Raw genomic sequence first — 20000 nt, 5'->3', positions numbered from 1 at the left:
AGTAGCGTTCCAGCTGAGTGTTCACTGCTACCCTGTGAAGTCTCTGCTTTTGACACAGCCCATTCACTTCACTGGCCTTGGCAAGCTGTCTGCATTTACTACACACCGAGGAGTGATGAGACAAGGCCTGGAGTAAGGTGACAGATCAATGGAGGGTAACGTGTCCTGATGTTTCCTTGGGTGCTTCCTTGAAGGCGAAGGTGCAGAGCAAGGCTCACGGTCTTTGGTGCACAATAATAATAATAATGATATACTCTATTGATCCCCATAGCAAAATTTTCTTTTCACTTGCCCCCCCTCTAGGGCAACCAGAGTTGAGTTGTGCCCAAGTCATCCTCTCGCTCATCTCTTTCATCTGTCTTGAAAAAAACAAGTTAGCATATAATGTTTACCTAAAGCATCTTGCAGTGCCATGCCTGGACACACTTTCGTATGAATTTTGATTGTCGTGCTCAGCTCATTGAGCTGTATAAGATTTTGTGAAAGTCCAGTAATTGCTTGCAAACAGTGTAGAGATTGAACTGTGCTGTGTGTTTGTCTGCCTGGTGGCCTGTTGCTACAACAGAGAAAAGGGGATCTCACTCTTACCAACACTTTCACCAACACTTGCCATCTCACTGTGTCCGCATGTGCGTGTACGTGTGTGTGTATGTGTGTGTCTGTATGTAAAGTGATCACTCACTGGGGCGAGTGCAGTTAGGGTCTGTGTCTGATTAATCGCTTAATTGATTAAGTGGCTCAGAGATTGATTGGTTGGGTCTGGCTATAATGGATTCATTAGAACAGTGATAGATCAGTGAGATCTGGCTGCAGCTGTTCCGCCTGGCTCCGGACAGCACCAGCTCATAATGGACATCATCTGTCTGTCTATGGATCACATATGTCCACACACACACACACACCCACACACCCACACACACACACACACAGACACACACACGCAGGCATGCACACACGCACAAATGCATGCATTCCGATAACTGATTCGCAGATGATGAGGAATGGTGGTGTGTGTGTGTGTCTGTCTGTCTGTGTGTTCATGTGTGTGTGTGTATGCACAGTATGTAGGTGTGTGTGGGTTGTCTGACCTTGCCATACGGTATTCATGAGGCTGAGTGTCTCCTCTTTCCTTCAATCACTCCAAACAACCAGATAGGGGAGGAGGGAGTGGCGGAGAGGTAAGGAGGGAGGAGAAGGGCGGAAACTATTTTTGGATTAAAAACCCTGTTGATCTATTCCTGTTTTCAGCATCCCCTCTCAATCTTCTACTTTTACGCTCTGTCTCTCTCTCTCTTTCTTCCTTCCTCTCCATCTCTATCATCCTCAAAGTATTCCCAATCTCTCACTTGCTCAGCGCTAGCCTCTTTTTTTCCACTTTCTCCATATCTCCGCTACCCCCCATCCCTCTCTGTCCTCATGTCTTCTCTATTCGTCCTCATCTCCCTTCTGTTTTTTTATCTCTCCTGCGTTCGCTAATTCCTAGCAAGCACTTCGTTTGCTCTGCCAAACCCAGATAAAAACATCGCCTAAAGTACACACTGATAGCGCAGGGGACAAGAGGACAAATACACACACGCGCAAGTGTGCCTGTGTGCATGCATTCGGAAATGTGTGTGCAACGGGGGTGTATTTTAACAAGGCTTTAACAAATGAAGATACTGCAGCGAAGAGCACCACCCACACAGTCTTTCAAACCATGGTGTCAATTCAACAAACAGAAGCTAATGAACAAATGGGATGTGCGTGTGTGTGTGTATGTGTGTGTGTGTGTGTGTGACATCCTCTCTTCCCGTCTTCTCCATATCTACTCTCTCAATATCAGTCTATTTATTTATATAGTCTGTCCTGTGCATCTCACCTTATCTTGGTTTTGTGGTGATGAAGATGATGAAGATCTATCATCACCACATCATAGAGCACTATTGTCTTAATTATTATTTGATGGCCGGAATTAGATCAATATTGGAAAGCACTTTCACGTACACACACACACACATAGACACATATAGACACACACACACACACACGCACTTGTGCTCACACATTGGCTAAGTTAAACACAGCAGGGGCACAATGAAGGTCACAGCAATCAATGACACGCTCACCTCTCTCTGCTTCTTCCCATAGTCTCTTTCTCTCTCTCTCTGCCCCCTTTGCTCTTCCACTGAATGTCCATCAGTATCTATAGCACTTCCCTCTATCACCACCTCATCTCATCATCTCTCCTCCTCCCTATCCATCCTTTATCTATCTTTCTTCCCTTCCCTCAATCCAATCTTTCCCTTGTCGCCCTGCCCAATCATTCACCACCTCCTTCCCCCCCCTTCACATCTCGCTCAATCCCTCTTTTTCTCTTCATCTTCCATTTCTTCAAATTAGCTTGTGCTGACTGGCGTGCTACACCAGTAATCTGTTACACACACTAGGAAGCATGGACACACAGAGACTATATGCACGTAAACATGCACATTAATATTCATTCATTATATTTGTGATTTTCAAATATCTGTATAATGAGTTGGTGCATGTAAAAACCATACCTTGTTTACAACAACTGGGATATGCCCATATGCCCGAATATTAAAAACCTGAATATACTAGCTGTGATATGCCGATATGAACTGGTATATTCTGGCATTTAAACACCATATCCTGTTTATTGTTGGGTTTGGCGAACAGTGCAAGTGCTGTTTCCATGGAGGCACAAACATCAAAAGAATGTGCCACTTATGAACATAAAATATACTATAAAATAACTATAGAACGTTAGACTATCGGCATGTATGCAGATATGAAAAAACTGGTTATGGATCATTGCATGTAAATGCCAAATTCCGACAAAGACCATAGCCGGGATAATGCTCCGATTTGGAATATTAATGTGCATATAAACGCACTCACAGACAGACACACACACATAAAAGGAGGCATGAGCACACACACACACACACACACTCACACTCGGGACTCAGGGTGTATAGCAAGGTGGTGATAAGGACAGCCGCATGACTGACAGGATCATTAAAACGATGAGCACCACAGTACTTATCTGAGCCCTCGACACCTCATTCACCAGCGCGTGTGTGTTTTGTGTGTGCTCGTGCATACGCAGCGTGCATTTCATCTGCTGAACGGAGCCGAGATGAAATCCATAACCCAACTCTGTGTCTGAAGATGTGCATTAGTCAGTGTCATCGGTACATCAACTACATTTCCTCTTACATCCTCCGCAATAACAACACCTTTCTCCACCGCCCCCCCACCCCCTCTCCACCGCCCCCTGCCCCCCCCTCTGTGCTTTATTCCAGTAGACGCTGACTGCTGAGCTTCTCAAATGAACAAACAATTCAACAGAGGTTATTGTTCCATCTGCTTCATTCCCTCAATGTTGAAAAACTTGAATGCAGAACACAGACACGCACACACACACATACGCATACACACACACACAGACACACACACACACTCAGATGCACACACACATACCGTGGCGCCCTGAGTGGGACTGGTGCCCTGCAGTAAGGAATGCTGGCAGAAACCTGTCTCAGACTAAAACTTCCTGTCTTTTCTACTCTACACTTGAAGTGAAGAAATGTGATGCGGGGTTTGAGTGGGTGTATTTCTGCTGAACGCAGTGTGCGTGTGTCAAAGCCATATGCATGGACATCCATCTTAACCTATTTCATCATGCTGTAAACACCCTTGCAATTAAATCTATAACTAGGTGGAACAAGTAGAGCACACACACACACACACACACCACACACACAGTGTTCGCCTGTCATACTGACACAGTCCATGAGTCAGTTTCTTGTCCATCCTTCCATCACTCCATCTCTCTATCCGTACACTGGGGTTTTAATTATAGAACCACAGAGGAGCCTCATTACAGACAGAGAGAGAGAGAGAGAGAGAGAGAGAGAGAGAAAAGAGATAGAGACAGACACACAGAGGGTATAAAGAGAGAAGAGAGGGGGACCAGTGAAGAAAACAGTCTGATCCCTTTGCAACTGAAATGGGGAATATAATAATTTCAGACATAGCCAGTTGTAGCAGGAATTAATCAAAGCACTGATTCATTAACCAAGCCTCTTTATCAAAACCACTAAGTATTGCTGTCTGTTTGTACGAATGTGTGTGCGCGTGCGTTCGACAGAGACTCCTAAATTACCAGAAGTTCAATACAAGAAGAAATCATTGTAGTGCTAACGTGTGTCTTTAAGCAAGGTTACCTCTCTCATTGTAACCTTGCAGAGCCGCGGTTCAAATCCCTCTCAGGCGCATCATCTCTACTATCCATTCTCAGACCTGTTATAGATATAAGCATGCTGGAAAAATACAGACATACTCCAGCACACTGGTATCCCTGTTTACATGGAATTAAATGCAAATGGTTTCTACAGAACTGATCTTTGGACAGCTTAAATATATACAGGCTTGCTATTTTTCTATTTCATAAAGCTATACTTGTTCCAGACCATAATTTCTTGACTGGATGTAAAATAATTCGGTTGGTGTTCAATACTGTATGATGAATGCTGATAGTGGCTGGGCAGTATGACTATTAATAAGGCCTCTACACTTTACAGCTTCAAATGATTTGTCACAGTGACAAACACCACAATATGTGAAATGGGAGAAAATAGAAAAATACACAAAATATGTACTTACGTGTTGGGACTGAACAACAATACTCTTCCATATTTTTCCAGACTTTTTCTGCAATGTGCATGCTTTTTAAGGCTTAGAAAAGTCATTTAGAATTTTCTAGAATTTGCAGAACTGTGTAGGAAGTCTGTATATAAGCATATGGGGGTCTTTTGATAGCTCAGCCATAATATGTACGCATGGCTGCTGGGCTTTAGTCGCAGACTTCTGTCACACCTGCCAATCTTACCACCTAGATTTACTCTTTTTGAAAAAGACAGTTGTTCCCTGCAAGCTTGATATTACTTACAAAAGTTCTATGAAGTACCAGGAACTTTCATTTCATGGCATTCCTGCTTCATTAGGTAGTACACAGTGGAGAGTGACAGGGAGAGAGATGGGAGTCGATGTGACAGATGTTATGAGTAGAGCAGTACCGGTTTCAATACTTCAAATCTAATACAATTTATAAAACAATACTTTTTTACAATATATTTACAATATATTATCTTTGTCAATTGAAAGCATTTCATTATGCAATAGAATCAATTACTTTCTGTTTAACATTTGTACATGCCATCCACTTTTCTGAATAAAATCAGACCACACATACAGTATTTCCTTAATCCAAACTTCCATAAACAAGAAAAAGACTTGAGTTCTTTAAGATTACAGCGTTTTGTCTTCTGATACTTCTCAATACCTTTTGATGTCTTAAAACGGATACCAAAAACCTCAACAGTAACAGGTATTATCTTTCAACATCCAGCCCTGCTTGTGAGCTGAATTGGAATCCACAAACTACATCACAGTGTATGTGCCTAAGCCAATAGCAAGCCCACTTAAAGAGGTTTGATATAACACCTAAATGTTACTGCCTTTACAAGCGAAGAACCACTTTTTGGTTCTAAATCTTACAAAATCCATGAGAAAGTAGATTTTTACATGATGAAATAGAGTTGAACCATACGTCTGTCTCAATTCGTCAACAGTCTTTTGAGCCTCTACACCAATGTTTCTCAAACTAGGAGCTGGGACTCCCAAAGGGATCACAAGATGATGTAAACAGGGTTTTTCCTGACTCAGAAAAGATCAATCGACCATCTACAGCATGAACTTGGCCACCAAATGGCACCAAATAACTTTCAATGCTGAAGTGGCTTGATCATATTTAGGCTATTATAGGCTATTATATGGACTATTATATGAATTGTTTACAAAATATACAAAAAAGTAGCAGTTTTTGTTGATTTACTGTATGGTTATGCTATGAAGTACATTTTAAATGGTTTAATGGGCTTTTCCTGTATTCTGATTGTTTTATAACAAATAATCAATATGAAACTTAGACAGTGGAGTAGAATTGAGCCAGCAGCTACATCAATCCTATTTTCCACCACCGGGAAATTGCTAAAATTGAGGTAGGTCTTTATATTTTTAAGCATTTCACAAATTTAGTCTTGAAAATAGTCCGGATAAATATTTAGTTGTTCACATCTAGTGGTGGAGACAGACTGCTTCACCAGTCTGTCTGTCTGTCTGTCTGTCTATCTCTCCCTCTCTCTCTCTCACACACAGACACACACACACAGCTCTGTGCAGGTATTTAGCAAACAGACTTGGCCTGATACAAAGGGGTCTGCCTACCAGTTTGCTGATATCTATTGTTCCTTCTTGGTGTAAGAACATCATTTGGCAAATGAGTCTGCTATTTCACTTTGACTGAATGCTGGGTAACTTTTGTCTCTCTCACATCTCGTTTTGAAGCAGTAGTTTCAGTATTTTTGCGCATCTCGTTGAACGCTGTTTGTTGCTTTCACTGTATAGCAAACAAAGATAGAACATGGAAAAATCATATTGAAATCACTTTTTACAGCACCAAATTAACTTTTCTTCCGTTCTGGCAGCTTTGGCACTCGCCAATTACGCTTTGGTGCCTGCCAAAAAATTCTCCATGGAGGAAAAACCCTGTTAAGTAATGAAAAAAAATAATCTGAAATTCTAATACACAAACATCTGAGCATATCTGTGCAATCTCTGTGCCAAACATATTTTTTCCCATCCTTCTAAATATGGCCACAGTCAGCTTCCACCAGTAATTAATTAAATGGAATCATCTGAGAAGGAAAAACATTGTACTTTGGAGTCACCGTTCAGTGCTTACACCTGCGCCCAGGGGGTGCGAATAGCTGCACCATCCAATTTGGCATTGATTTTGTTTTTAGGGGTCACAAGCCAAAAAGTATGAGAGCGCACCACTGCTCCACATGTCCCTGTCTGCCTGTCCTGTTCTCTCATTGGTCTGACTGTACTCTACCGGGACTTACTCCCTACACAACACTTGACGTCACAGACTGGATAGACAGGTTTCTACGGTGTTCCTCGAAGCCAACCGAGGTATGATGCAGCAAAATGCAAAACACCTTGAGCGCATGACGGGAACCGCAGCAGCCTGCGCTACACATTGGGATACAGGGGATTCTCTGATCCTGGGATGAAGCGTTTAAATGAGGGCTGGCAGGTGTAGGGGTCTGCAACGCTACACACACACACACACACACACACAAAACATATACACTCCCCCCGACAAAAATACAATCACACACTCACTCTCTCCAGGGACGCTAAAATACCTCCAATTAGACGCGCCACAGAACAACTGGGATGGGACCTGGAGCAAAGGCACACACGGCATGCACAGACACACACACACAAACGCACACACATGCACAGACACACGCACATACACAGACACGTGCACAGACACACACACACACACACACACACACACACACACACACACACACGCACGTGCACAGAAAGACACACGGGAGGCTCTCATTTAAGAGTCAGTGATGTGGAAAGGAAACATCTGGCGGGGAGAGAAGAGGATTAGAGAAAGAAACAAACGACAGACACAAAGACACACACACACACGCGCGCACACACTCACACATCACCTACAAGGACGTGAACGTGCACACCGCACACACACACGCACAGGTTTCAGTGTTCATCACCCACCTCAAACCTTGCATTCTCAAAGGCTTCTAGAGAAACTGTAACTTGTGTCTTCCTGTGCCATATGCTGTTCCACTGTTCTAATCCACAACAGTAGGTCCGCATACACTTCGTCTTTTGCCTCCTTTTCCTTTCTTTTTTCCTTCTCTTCCTCTCTCGTTCTCTTCCAAACCTACTTTTCGAATGGATGCTCCGTTTGTGCGTGTGTGTGTGTGTTTGTGTATGCGCCCCTGCTGTGTATGTGTGTGTGTGTGTGTGTGTGTGTGTGTCTGTTTGGGTTATCCCGAGGTTAGTTGAGTCAGATGCTACATGGATCTATTCTTCACCTCATGACAAAGACCACTCCATCACTCCTCAGGGCCGGGGAGGAGACAAGTCCTGCTTGATAAAAGTGGGGGAAAGGAGGATAAAGGGGAGAAGTGGAGAGTGATGGCAGAGGCCAGGGGAGTCTCCAACAGGAGGTGTAATAAAACTCAACAGACTCTCCCCCAATCACCAGGCTGAGCCAATCAATCCCCCACACACACCCCCACACGTACATAGACAGATGATCAAGGTGTTTCTATTTTAAAATACATTTAAGCACCTCAGCCAATTCCTTCCTTCACCTCCCCTTTCAACACTCTCCTCTGTTACACCCCCGTCACTGCCTTGTTACTCCCTCCTGTCGTCTCTGCTCTTTCCTTTATTTTCACTGTAGCACTTTCGCTGCGGCACTGTGGCTATCAAGAGGCAAATTCAGGTCAGAGTATAGTTTGCACATCTAAACTGCCTAAGACAGTGTTGTTGTGAAAGTCTAACTGCAACTCTGCATCTTCACACCTTAGCTGACATTATATCACACAATGCAAGAACTCTCTTCTGAGAACTTTGTTGCCATGGACTGCTGTGATACAGTAATATATGGGGGTATATATAGCATTTTCAAATGAAGTTATATAAGTAGTGGTTCTGTGTATGCATGCAAAATGTTCTAAGCTATTTTTGCAGTTCAGTTGCAAATGTTAAATACCAACTTAGTAGCCTAACATTACTGTCTCCTCTATAGAGGAGACAAAGACAGCTGATCAACTAGGGAGCCAGAAAGCTGAGATCACATTCAAACAAAGTGCTAATTATATGCTGTATACTTGTATACTGTATATATGTCACTGCCACACGTGCCATGGGACTGTACAGAATCTATACTTGTTCTGTCCTCTCCTGCTTCGCTCTCTTCTCTTCTCCCTCGTCCTGAATGCCTTCTCCTCATCTTACCGCACCTGTCCTCTCATCTGCTGTTCTATGTCTGAGGTCTATACATGTAGGATCATACTCAACACGCTTTAACTTCCTTTATCTCTGTGTGTTTGTGGTCTCTAGCCTTTTTGTCTCCTAGCTTTGTTCTGTAAAACACAGCTTTTTGATGCTGTCCCAACATGGTGAGTGTTTTTGTGTGTGTGTGTGTGTGTGTGTGTGTGCGTCTCCCTACAGTGAGCTTTTTCTTTGGGGATATTTTGTTGCTCTAATGGTCTGATGTACAAATCTACAAAGACCTCCGCTGCTGTGAACTGAAGAGAAGCACACAGACATGCACACACTCTCCTGGGCAACAGGGAGACTGACTGCTGTTTTGATTGACAGGTGTGTATGTGTGTGTATGTATGAGAGAGAGAGAGAGAGAGAGAGAGAGAGAGACAGACAGACAGAGAGAGAGAGAGAGAGGGAGAGAGAGAGAAATGATAGCAGGTACACATAGAGCTTAATTAATTGGTGTAGAGATCCTCATCTCATGTCACTAACAGAAACAGCCTGAGGCCATTAGAACTCTCTCTCGTTCTCAAACACAGACACACACACACACACACACACATACACACACTCACTCACACACACACACACACACACACACACACACACACACACACACACACGATCTAACTTGTGTACTAACTTGCAGATATTACTATACAACCAGACCTACTCTCTGAATCTGACCCTCCCTAGAGTGGCTGTGGCGCTGTGTGTCTGTGCTGAATCTGTGGTGACCTGATAATTGAGAACATTGTACCTGCTCTCCAGACCTCTTTAATGATAAAAAGAATCCACTTCTGTCAAACTGTCATGTTCAGTCTGCAGTAATGACTCTGACATATTTAAAAGCATCTATTCTAAAACCCCAGATGTTGTCACTGCTGATGAAGAGCTCAGGGAGACGGTGATTTTAGAGGTGGGCTGTACTTTTAATGATTACAGCCGGCGACCTCTCACCAAAATGTTCAGGTGCTGTCAATTGCGGCTGTTCCAGCTAGACCACAGGTGGCAGTTAGTGCTTTTTATTTTGTGTAGTCTAGGCCACAGACTCACAGGCCAGTGGACCTGCAGATAATGGGTCTGTCAAGGATGTAGGCCAAGCAGCTGGCCAAATACCACTCTTATCTTCTCTTCTCTTACTGGCAGCTGAGCAATGTTGTGGAGAGACGCTTTCTGGTTCAGCCAAAAGGTTTTGACTGTCTATCGTGACACATCATGAGGGTGACGAGCAGGTCTTGTGTGTGTGTGTGTGTCTGTGTGTGTGCACGGCACACACAGCAATTCATTCACCAGAGGTCCTGACGTAACAGGTTGTTGGCCATATCGTAAGTCCACACCAGTGACACACTTCATTAATTCTTTTCTCTGCCGCTTTCTCTACCAACCCTCTTTCTCTCTCTGTTCTTCTCTGTTGAGCACAAATGTTGAAATCAAAGAAAGAAAGAGGAGAATAGAAAATAGCTATCTCATTTATTCTGGAGAATTTCTGAAAAGAAAGACGACATTTTTAGAAATGGAAAATTTGACTGACAGCTATGAACTTCTGTCTTCAGATCCTGTAGAGACTGGCTAATGGAATGGAAAAGCGAAAAGAGGGGAGAGAGAAAATGGAGAGAGAGAGAGCGATGGGAAAGGAAAGGGAAAAGGAGATATAGAATGAGAAACAGACCGTCTATGAGTTTGTGTGTTCGAATGTTTGTGTGTGTTAGCTGGGCAAAAAGCTCACCATGCTAATTTCATCTGGAGTCCTCTTTTCCTCGAATTTCCCCCAAGCTACCTCTGGCTGATCTCTATCATTTCTCCTATAGGCTGCTGTTCAGTGCATACAGTGCATTGTGAGCATAAGATACGATTCAGTGTGAAACTCTCATACACAGACACCTTTTCAAATCCATAATACCATTGCAAATTAGCACTGCCAACTTGCTGATAAGGTTGATAACTGGCAACAAGTTGCTCAATAGGTAGCGTTTAAACCAGTGCATTCAGCAGGATCAGAATACTTGCCATGAAACTGATACCCATGAATGTAATACGTTCCAAACATGTGCACATTAGCAACTCCTGGCCCAGAGCTATGATGTCATCATTATATGCCCATTGAACTCAACAGACGAAGTCCAAAACCAGCAAAGCAAATGCAAGAGGAAACAGCCTCCTCCTTGCTCTATTTAAAATAGAGGAATGACAAAGAAAAACACCTGCTGTTTCCTAGTGCCATTTTTGGTTCTTTTTTGCCTGGCAGAAAAGAAGAGTCTCTCTTTCACATCTTCCTCTTGCTTGCACTCTTTTCACTTTTTCCTTTCTCCTTCAGTTCTTTACTTAATCTTTCCCTTCTCCTTTCCTCTCCAATCCCAATAACAAATAACTGAATCAAACATGTTGTTTTATAGCAATGGATATTTACGCAAGGAAGGTTTATTGCAGAAAATACACACAGATGAACAGAGACACACACCCACAGACACACTCACACGCACACACACACACACACACACACACACAAACAGACACACACACACACACACACGCACACACGTTTATGGCCGAAGACTGTTCAGTGAAGCCTAACGATACCCTTACCATTCCTAAAAACGCCCAAGGGAGCACTCCATACTGACAGCTGTAACAAGGTAGTCTGTGTGTGTACGTATGTGCATGTGTGTGTGTGTGCATGTGTGCACGTGCGTGTGTCTGTGTGTGTGCATTCGTGACAATAGATGCCAAAGGATACAACCTCGTAAAGAGAATCTAATTAAAACTCCATAGAGCCACAAGGGACAGGTCTCTCTCTCTCTCTCTCATTTAACCATGGTGAACACTTCAGCTGAAGGACTGTTAAACAGCAGAGTCTATCCTCTGGCCTCCAAGGGGAAGCGGTGAGAGAGAAGAGATAGAGTGATAGAGTGATACAGTGATAGAGCGATAGAGAGCAAGGCAGAGACAGACACACAAAGAGAGAGGCAAAAATTCACTAAAGTTTGCAATTGTTTTGAGTGCAGCCTCTGCAGCCACTGCATGCCATGCCCTAACCATATACTATGAATGGAGCTAGCACATTACATGTACAGCGAGACAGCTGCATAAATGGTGGCCATGCATATGTATCTAATCCAATACAAATTGGGTTTAGAGGAAAATTTGTCTCATAATCATTTTCATTTAATGACTTGTGAGCTGGACTAACTGAACTAGCCACCTTACCCAAATTACAAATAATTTGCCCTTCCAATATCAACAGGCAATTAGCAACTATGCTACTGACATGTTGTTAGTTGTGTGGGCCTACCTATTACACACTATTTAGTTGTTTCCATCAAAGAAGCAGCTGCATTTGGAGTTTAATTCTAAAAGTAAATTATGGGCAAATGCAATGGAGAACAACAATTGAGAAATGGAGAACATGTGAGCTACAGCTAGTCAGACATTTAGTTTGAGGGAAAATCCTTTTAGAATCGTAATAAACAGCGTACTAATAACTGAGCTTGATTTGAGATCTGGCAAAGAAGACCTAATCATGCTCCTCGAAAGCCTATATACGGTTGAATAAAATCAAATAATGAGCAAGTAGCAATTTCTGAAAATGAGTCTGAAAATGATTATAATCAGAATCATTCACATTTGATTGTCCTGTGAACTTTCCTTGCTCGCGAGACTAAAATAGGATGCATGTTTGTGCCGTAGTCTGAAAATGATGTATAAATTTCTAACTCCATCACACTCTAACTTGTTGAATGCAGACCTTGGAAATGAACAGGTGTGTTTTGCTCTTGCACCCCGACCTTTTAGAATCAGCTAGACTCTTACCTGAGATGCTCAGGTAGACGGCGGGACTCGTCACGTTCTCTCCCGTCAGTTCATTCACCGCCTCTACGTGGTAGCGTCCGGCGTCCGCTGCTGTGGTTGCCAAGACAACCAGCTGATTGTCCAAGGTGATTGCTCTGTAGGGCACAAACAACACAAACACACAGAAAAAGGGATTACACATCTCAACAGCATCAACCAAAGGCAAAACACACATCCTTCTAGCGCTGCTCCCTCTCAGATATGAGTGCTGCCCCAACTAAGACTCAGACAAGAGGACAGCATTTGGTACATGGATCACTTTGAATGCAAAAGGGGGGTAAGGACACATTGAATACAAGCATCAGAAAGGAAAGAGGATTCTGAGAGCTTAAACAAATCTCTCCCCCTGTCTCGGATTGATATGTGGCTCATTTTGTGCCTGTTTCATTCTCTGGGCCATTCGCTTCGTTTGTGTATTGTCTTCTGTTCTTCGTTCTTGACATCGATCCATCCCATCCTCATTTCCCCACGTACCGGCAGCAATCAATACAGCACAGAAACACACACAAGCACACACAAGCACACACACAGAAGACCAAACACTGGTTATCACATGAGCACACGGAGGTGAGAAACAATCATCGACCACGCCTTGTATTGCTGCTGCAGGTTTTCAGGGAAGCATTAGAGGAAGAGTTGATTTTGGAGGAGACAAGGTGTGGGAGAGGATAGCAGGAGGGAGTCGAGGAGAGTAGGAAATCTATTCGTAGCACTCCGATTTTCATGCGTTTGAACTTGTCTGTCTGGTAGCAGATGCCGCCAGGCAGGAAACCCAGGTTGATGTTTTCACTGATGCTACTCGTGCTTTCAACATGCCAGTGAATGGAGCTCCTCTAACCTGAGAGCCAGCACTGAGTTGGAATCAATATGACCACAGGGGGAATAAAGCAAATTGAACTAAGATTACTGTCTTGATTTACAGACTCAGGCTGTGAATGTGTGTGTGTGTGTGTGTGTGTGTGTGTGTGTCTGTGAGGATGAGTGATGTGTGTACATGTGTATGTTTGCATGTGTCTGTGTACAGCTGTGTGTGCTGAATGAAGAACAGTTTGATCTATTAGTGCCTACAGCTTAGGGAAGATTGCGTTGTGTTTATATTGACGCACCTATGAACATAATCTACACATATACATACAAGATGCGCAAATCCATACATGGAGCTGTTTGTATGTGTGAGAGATTAAGGGAGGTACTACTGAAGAGAAAACAACAACATACTGATACAAGAGAAGAGAAGGGAAGGGAAGAGAAGAGAAGGGAAGAGAAGAGAAGAGAAGGGAAGGGAAGGGAAACCTCAGCCAGTGAATAAGATGGGACTGTTTGACACACACACACACACACACACACACACACGCACGCACAATTCCTCAGGTCTAATTTTATTCAGTGTGATTTCCCAGGAGAATATCCACAAGAGCCAGTGCCTGCCTCAACTTTAACAGTGACACTCTATTTTTTTTTGTGTGTGTGTGTGTGTGTGTTAAGTGTGTGCGTGTGTGTATGTTGCATTATGTGTGCATGTGCCAGTGCATTCAACCGCACCATATCGCTCGCTGGTATAGAGAGGGTTTAACCTAACCTTTCTCCTGATCACTCTCACTCTCTCCAAAGTAGGGATGGGCACTTTGCATCCTTGCCAAGGTCTATAATGTAATTTCTACATGATAAACTCATTAACTGCTAACTCATTAACTTTTGTCCAACACATGCTGGTTAATAGACAGTGAAAGCATGCTTGCACTTGCCTACAGTGTGAGGAAAAAGGCAAGGAGGTCCAAGGGAATCTAATTCACTATGTTATTAACATTTAAAGTCAAAGGAGCTCTGCGGGTGGGTGGGGGAATGCAGCAAACCCAAGTAAGCTAAAATATTAACCCATCTGTTGGGTTAAAACTGTTTGTTCATGTAGTATTTTTCTCATTTACATGTACCATTTACATGTGAAATTAGTTGTGATGACACAGGCTGGTGGCAGCAGAAGCATGCCAGTGTTGGCATTAGAGATTGCTGGCCCCAGTGATTTGCTTCACGCTTTCATTTGGTCCAAATCGGGAGTTCACAGGCTTGATTTTCTGCTAAATCTTTGTAAAACCCTAACCCTTTCTGATGCACTTGGAACTTTCACATCAAAAGCAGCATGGAGGGAAAGAAATGAAATATGCCAATAAGAAAACAGCTCTCACAGATTAGAGAACATAGTGGCAATAAGCCTTTACCACAATTCAATTGGAACTACCTTTAAAAATAATAAAATGCCCCTATTCCCTCTGAGTAGCTGATGGGTGATTATGTTATTTAATTCTCACAGAAACAAAGCATACTCACACACACACACACACACACACACACACACACACACACACACACATATAAACAGGAATGCACACAAACAGCTACTAAATTTTAAGTGTGCTGTCTTTCATTCTCTCTCAGCCACAAGTCTGGATAGCAATGCAGTTGAGATTCAATATGACAGAAATTCAATATGTGACTTTCTGCACTGTTTTAGTTCTACATTTAATTAAACAGGACAGAACTGTTCTGGTTTTTAATTAAAGACAAACTCTATTGTAAAACATAGCGTGTGACTGTGTGTGACTGTGTGTGTGTGTGTGTGTGTGTGACAGTTTATCCCCAGGCACAAGAGGGGAATTAAAATACAATAATCAACTATATCCCATCCCTTTCTATTTCCTCTGCATTCTTCCCTTTATCCCCCATCCTCCCTCCAATAATAAGAAAAGCAAGCCTCTCTACCTCTTTCTCTCAATCCCATTTCTTATTCTCACTCCTTTTACTATCTGAGGATTGTTCTTCCAATTCTCTCTGCATTTCCCCCCCCTCTCTCTCTCTCTGCCTGTCTTTTTACCATACTCTCCATCCATCCCTCTTCCCCCCTTCAACTGTCCCATCACTTCCCCTCCCCCTCTATGCCTTTGAACCAAAGCAGCAAACCAGATTGGTCTTTCATTAAGTGTCTGGCCCCAAGACTCATTTCACAAACACTCACGGGTGTCCGCAGCGCAAGACTGACTGCTGAACACACACACACACTTGCACACACACTTACACACACACACACACACACACACACACAAGCGTGCCAAGAACTAATTAACACACACGTCACCAGCCAGGCGATATGAGTGAGTGCGTGAGTGCGTGAGAGAGTGAGTGAGTGAATGGTGTGTGTGTGTGTGTGTGTGTATGTCAGGTCTGGGAATTGACTCTCCTGCCAACTGATCCCACCTCGGCCCTGTCTGCCCCCCCTCCTCAACCCTCTATCTCTGATAGGCAGCGTGCCACCTCCTTAAACCACACTGCTTCTGCAACAGAGAGGCTGGGGGTGGAGGGTTTGGGGGGGCAGAAGGAACGGAGAGATACTCCACTGTAAACCGAGGCCAGACAGCAGGCTTTTTGGCAGCCCCATCTCCAAAAGTGAGTGCCAGCCACCCACACACACACAGTGCGAGCACACACACACACACACACACACACACACACACACACACACACACACACACACTCTCTCTGTCTCTCTCTCTAACACGAGAACCCCAACAGTTTGCAGCGTTCAGTGTTCCTTGCAGCCGTTTTAACCGCATGTTTGCCTTGGCAAAATGTTTCAGTGAACACATGAATACGTTCTCTGTCTGACTGAAGGTTAGTAACGTACTCACTTTCATACCTGCTGAATGCCACATTGAGTGTGTACTGTTGTGTGTATGCGTGTGCATCTGCATGTAGATCTGTATGAAATCTGCTTAAATGTTTCCCAAACTGGGGTTTTTGTAGTCACAAACTTAATACATTTTTTAAGCATTCCTACTTTCCTTCTCTCAGAATTGCCTGTCATTTTAATGGTATAAGGTCTTATAGTAACAGTAACTGTCAAACTTAACGCACTAAATGCATCCCATGGCATCAAACCATCAGCGTCGCTGTGATGTATCTGCTGTACTGAGTGTGTTGTTTTGAAAGGGGAGCAGAAGGGAAAAGTATCTGTACCATATTAGCTTTGGTATTTTTTTGCTATGTGCACCAAATGTAAACAAAAGCTGAGATCAAACAAACAGTTACAAACTGCCAGCCATTAGTATAATAGGCTACAACTATTACTTTTTGGAGTATTCTTGTATATGCCTTATAATTTAATTGAATTATAGGCCTTTCAATTGAACATCACAGCCTATGTGAATTGCTATTCATTTTCATTTTTTTATGTGAGTCAATACACCAGAAAAAAAACAATATCATCTTTATTTCAGTGCACTATATGAGGATGAATATGCGCGTCTTAGCATCGAGAATTGAATTTCCGTCATATTTAACCACGGTCGCTTCCACTGGCTTGGACGCAAGGTGACGAAACGTGAACGCAAACCGGGTAGTGGAGTATCTTTCACTGATTTCAAAGGAAGCATTCCCTCCATGGCTGATGGCTGATTGCGATGCCTGATGGGGCGCCCAGCGGCTGTAGTGGAGCTTGGAGGTTACTGATCACCACGGTTTGTGGTGTGGGTTGGGGCCAAAGAGAAGCTAATAATGTCTGATGGCCGGAGACAGTGATGCCAATGTGACAGAACAGAGTGAGGAGCAGGGAAGAGCGACCCTAGTGGTGAACAAAAAACAAAACAAAACAAAAACAAAACAAACTTATATTTCAACAGAAGTTAACTTTGCTGATTTCATACAATGTTTATACATAGTTTTGTAAATTAACATAGACCTGTTTTTTTTAATGGGGATTAAGTAGTCTAACTGAGTTAAGACTGAGAATTGGATCATTGCCAGCAGCTCTAACAGTCTACTGCCAGTAGCTTGACAGTGACTGTTTTAGTGATTTGCCATGGAGAGTTTAAATGAAGCTATTGTTAACACAGCCTGGGGTTGAGGATTTGTTTTACAATATATTTACTAAACATTCTTTTATTCCCTTGCTCAGTCAACAAGCGGCGCCTCATTTTTTAATGATCAATATAATTATAAAACATACTGTATGTTTAAGTTTCTGATAGCTGGAAATGTTTAAAAAAGCTGTTGAATTAAGATAATAAATGTTGGATCAAATTTGCATATCATTTTTGTGCCTGTCTGCAACCTGGTTTCAGCTTGGAGTTAAGGCAGTGATCCTGACAGTGAGGTTTTTTCTCATGTCATCATTGTGAAACTCAAGATAGAGCTCCACAGTTATATTTTTCACAAGCCTAGAGGGAGCAGAAAAGGGTGCTGTGCACAAAATTTCAGTCATGGAGGTCATGATGTGCCTCCTGCTATGGCAGCACTGTGTGGCACTAATACTGTCATTTTCACAGCTCCATTGTCATCACCTGATTTGCTGTCTTAATCACAATATTAATGTTCACAGCAGGCATAAAGCATGTCAATCTTTCAATTTAATCAAGTATTTAGCAACAATATTGTGAGCACTGATATTTTGTGGCTCATACTGCATACTTTTTGATAGCAGTTAAGGTGGCATTAGGGTAGCAGGGTGGCATTGTAGACCCATAACTGAATTGTCATGACGCAACAGCCATGCATCCTGTCGAAATGTGCTTGGGCAAAAAATGCCTCAAACAACTAAAATATGAAATGTATGTTGCCATCTTATTATCAACCACAGAGAGAAAACAAAACTCAAAAAAAAAAAAAAAAAAGCTACATCTCTATAATAAGCGTATTGGAGCTGAACCAAATGAGAGGAAATAATGGAGGCAGTCTGCTGATGCATTAGAAATGTGCATCAACTATTTAGGAGCCCTGAATTGTGTCTATCTCAATCTAAATCAAGGCTAAAACATTTCGGACTACATTAAAATGATAACAGGGAAACATTCACATTCATTAAAGGTAACAGTCTGACGCATCCAGACACACACAATCAGACACACACATGCATACAGCCTCCCACATACAACCCCCCCTCACATGTTAAAACTGTATTTCAATTTATTTCTGTTCACACCTTATTAATAACTCAAAACCCAAACTGATGCTATTCCGTGTTAATGTCTTAATCCTGCTTGATGAATCGGTCCCTTTGTTCCATTCACAGAACTATAGGGCCTTGTATGTGTGTGTGTGTGCGTGTGTGTGTGTGTGAGACAGATAGAGAAAGGGAGCGGGAAGGAGAAAGATGGTAGAGGTTACAACAGTAATGAACAGTAATGTGTTTGTGAGAGAGTTTTAACGGCCTTTTCACTGACTCAGACAACATTTCCCTACCTTCTGCCCTACACACTCTGTAGCTCTGTGGGTTGTAATTAATGTGGTGGCTAAATCACAGGCTTGGTTCCTCAATCACCTTTACAGTTCCTTCAAACGGTCAAACGGACAGAGAGAGGGAGACTTTTCTGTGGTCGGTCGGAGGCTTGGCCCGCTGCCACTGCCAACAAGTCCCCCACAAAACACACACACATACACACACGCAGAGGGGTGCACGGCCACAAACACACACGCACAAGTATGCATGCGCGCACACAGCCCAGGGCCTGCAGTCCGAAAGTAATTGTGGCCTGTGTGTGTGTGTGTGTGTGTGTGTGTGTGTGTGTTTGTGTGAGATAGAGAGAGAGAGAGAGCTGCTGGATGGAGTACGTTTGTTTAATGTCCCTTGGCATGGCCTGAGGGACAGGCAGAGAGAGGTGGAAAGCCAACGGTACAGGAAAGGAAAGCAAGTCAGGGCAAGGGTGAGCTGGAGGCAGGAAGAGAGGAGAGGGCAGAGGGATGAGGCGAGATGCTGTGTAAACAGACGAGGGAGACTTTTCTCTCCATTCGATATTTGTTCAGCGACGGGAGGTTTGTGACTCACTTCCTCTCTGCCTCTGCCTCACATCACTCTCATTTTCTCCTGAGCGTAAACACAAACGCGCGCACACACACACACACACACACACACACACACACACACACACACACACGCCAGCACACAGAGAGAAAAACATTTTGATTTTCATGGTGCTGAAAATCCGTCATTGCAGGTAATACATTAAAACTACATGACCACACTCTTCTAACAAGGAGAATGGATGGATGTACAAACTTCTTTTTGTGTGAGTTTGTGTGTGTGAGTGTGTGTGTGTGAGCGCATGCGTCAGTGAGTGTTGCAGTCCCATTAGGTGGATGGATCTCTAGACGAATGGCTATTATCCTAATTAGCAGTAATTATGTCTGCTTCCAATTAACCACACAAC

At 43.1% G+C, this 20000-nt stretch overlaps 1 protein-coding gene across 1 annotated transcript in view; it reads right to left on the bottom strand.

The window, feature by feature from the left end:
- Positions 1-20000, bottom strand: part of LOC139923632 (protein sidekick-1-like) — a 210974-nt gene that overhangs the window by 85878 nt on the left and 105096 nt on the right. The window contains exon 5 of the mRNA XM_078282594.1: positions 12769-12902. Within this exon, the coding sequence (XP_078138720.1) occupies positions 12769-12902 (134 nt within the window). The remainder of the gene's footprint in view (positions 1-12768; positions 12903-20000) is intronic.

Source organism: Centroberyx gerrardi, chromosome 3 (genome assembly GCF_048128805.1).
Source record: "Centroberyx gerrardi isolate f3 chromosome 3, fCenGer3.hap1.cur.20231027, whole genome shotgun sequence".
Lineage (NCBI taxonomy): Eukaryota > Metazoa > Chordata > Actinopteri > Beryciformes > Berycidae > Centroberyx > Centroberyx gerrardi.
Note: the sequence above shows the minus strand (reverse complement) of the source record. Positions and strands in the feature narration are given on the sequence as shown.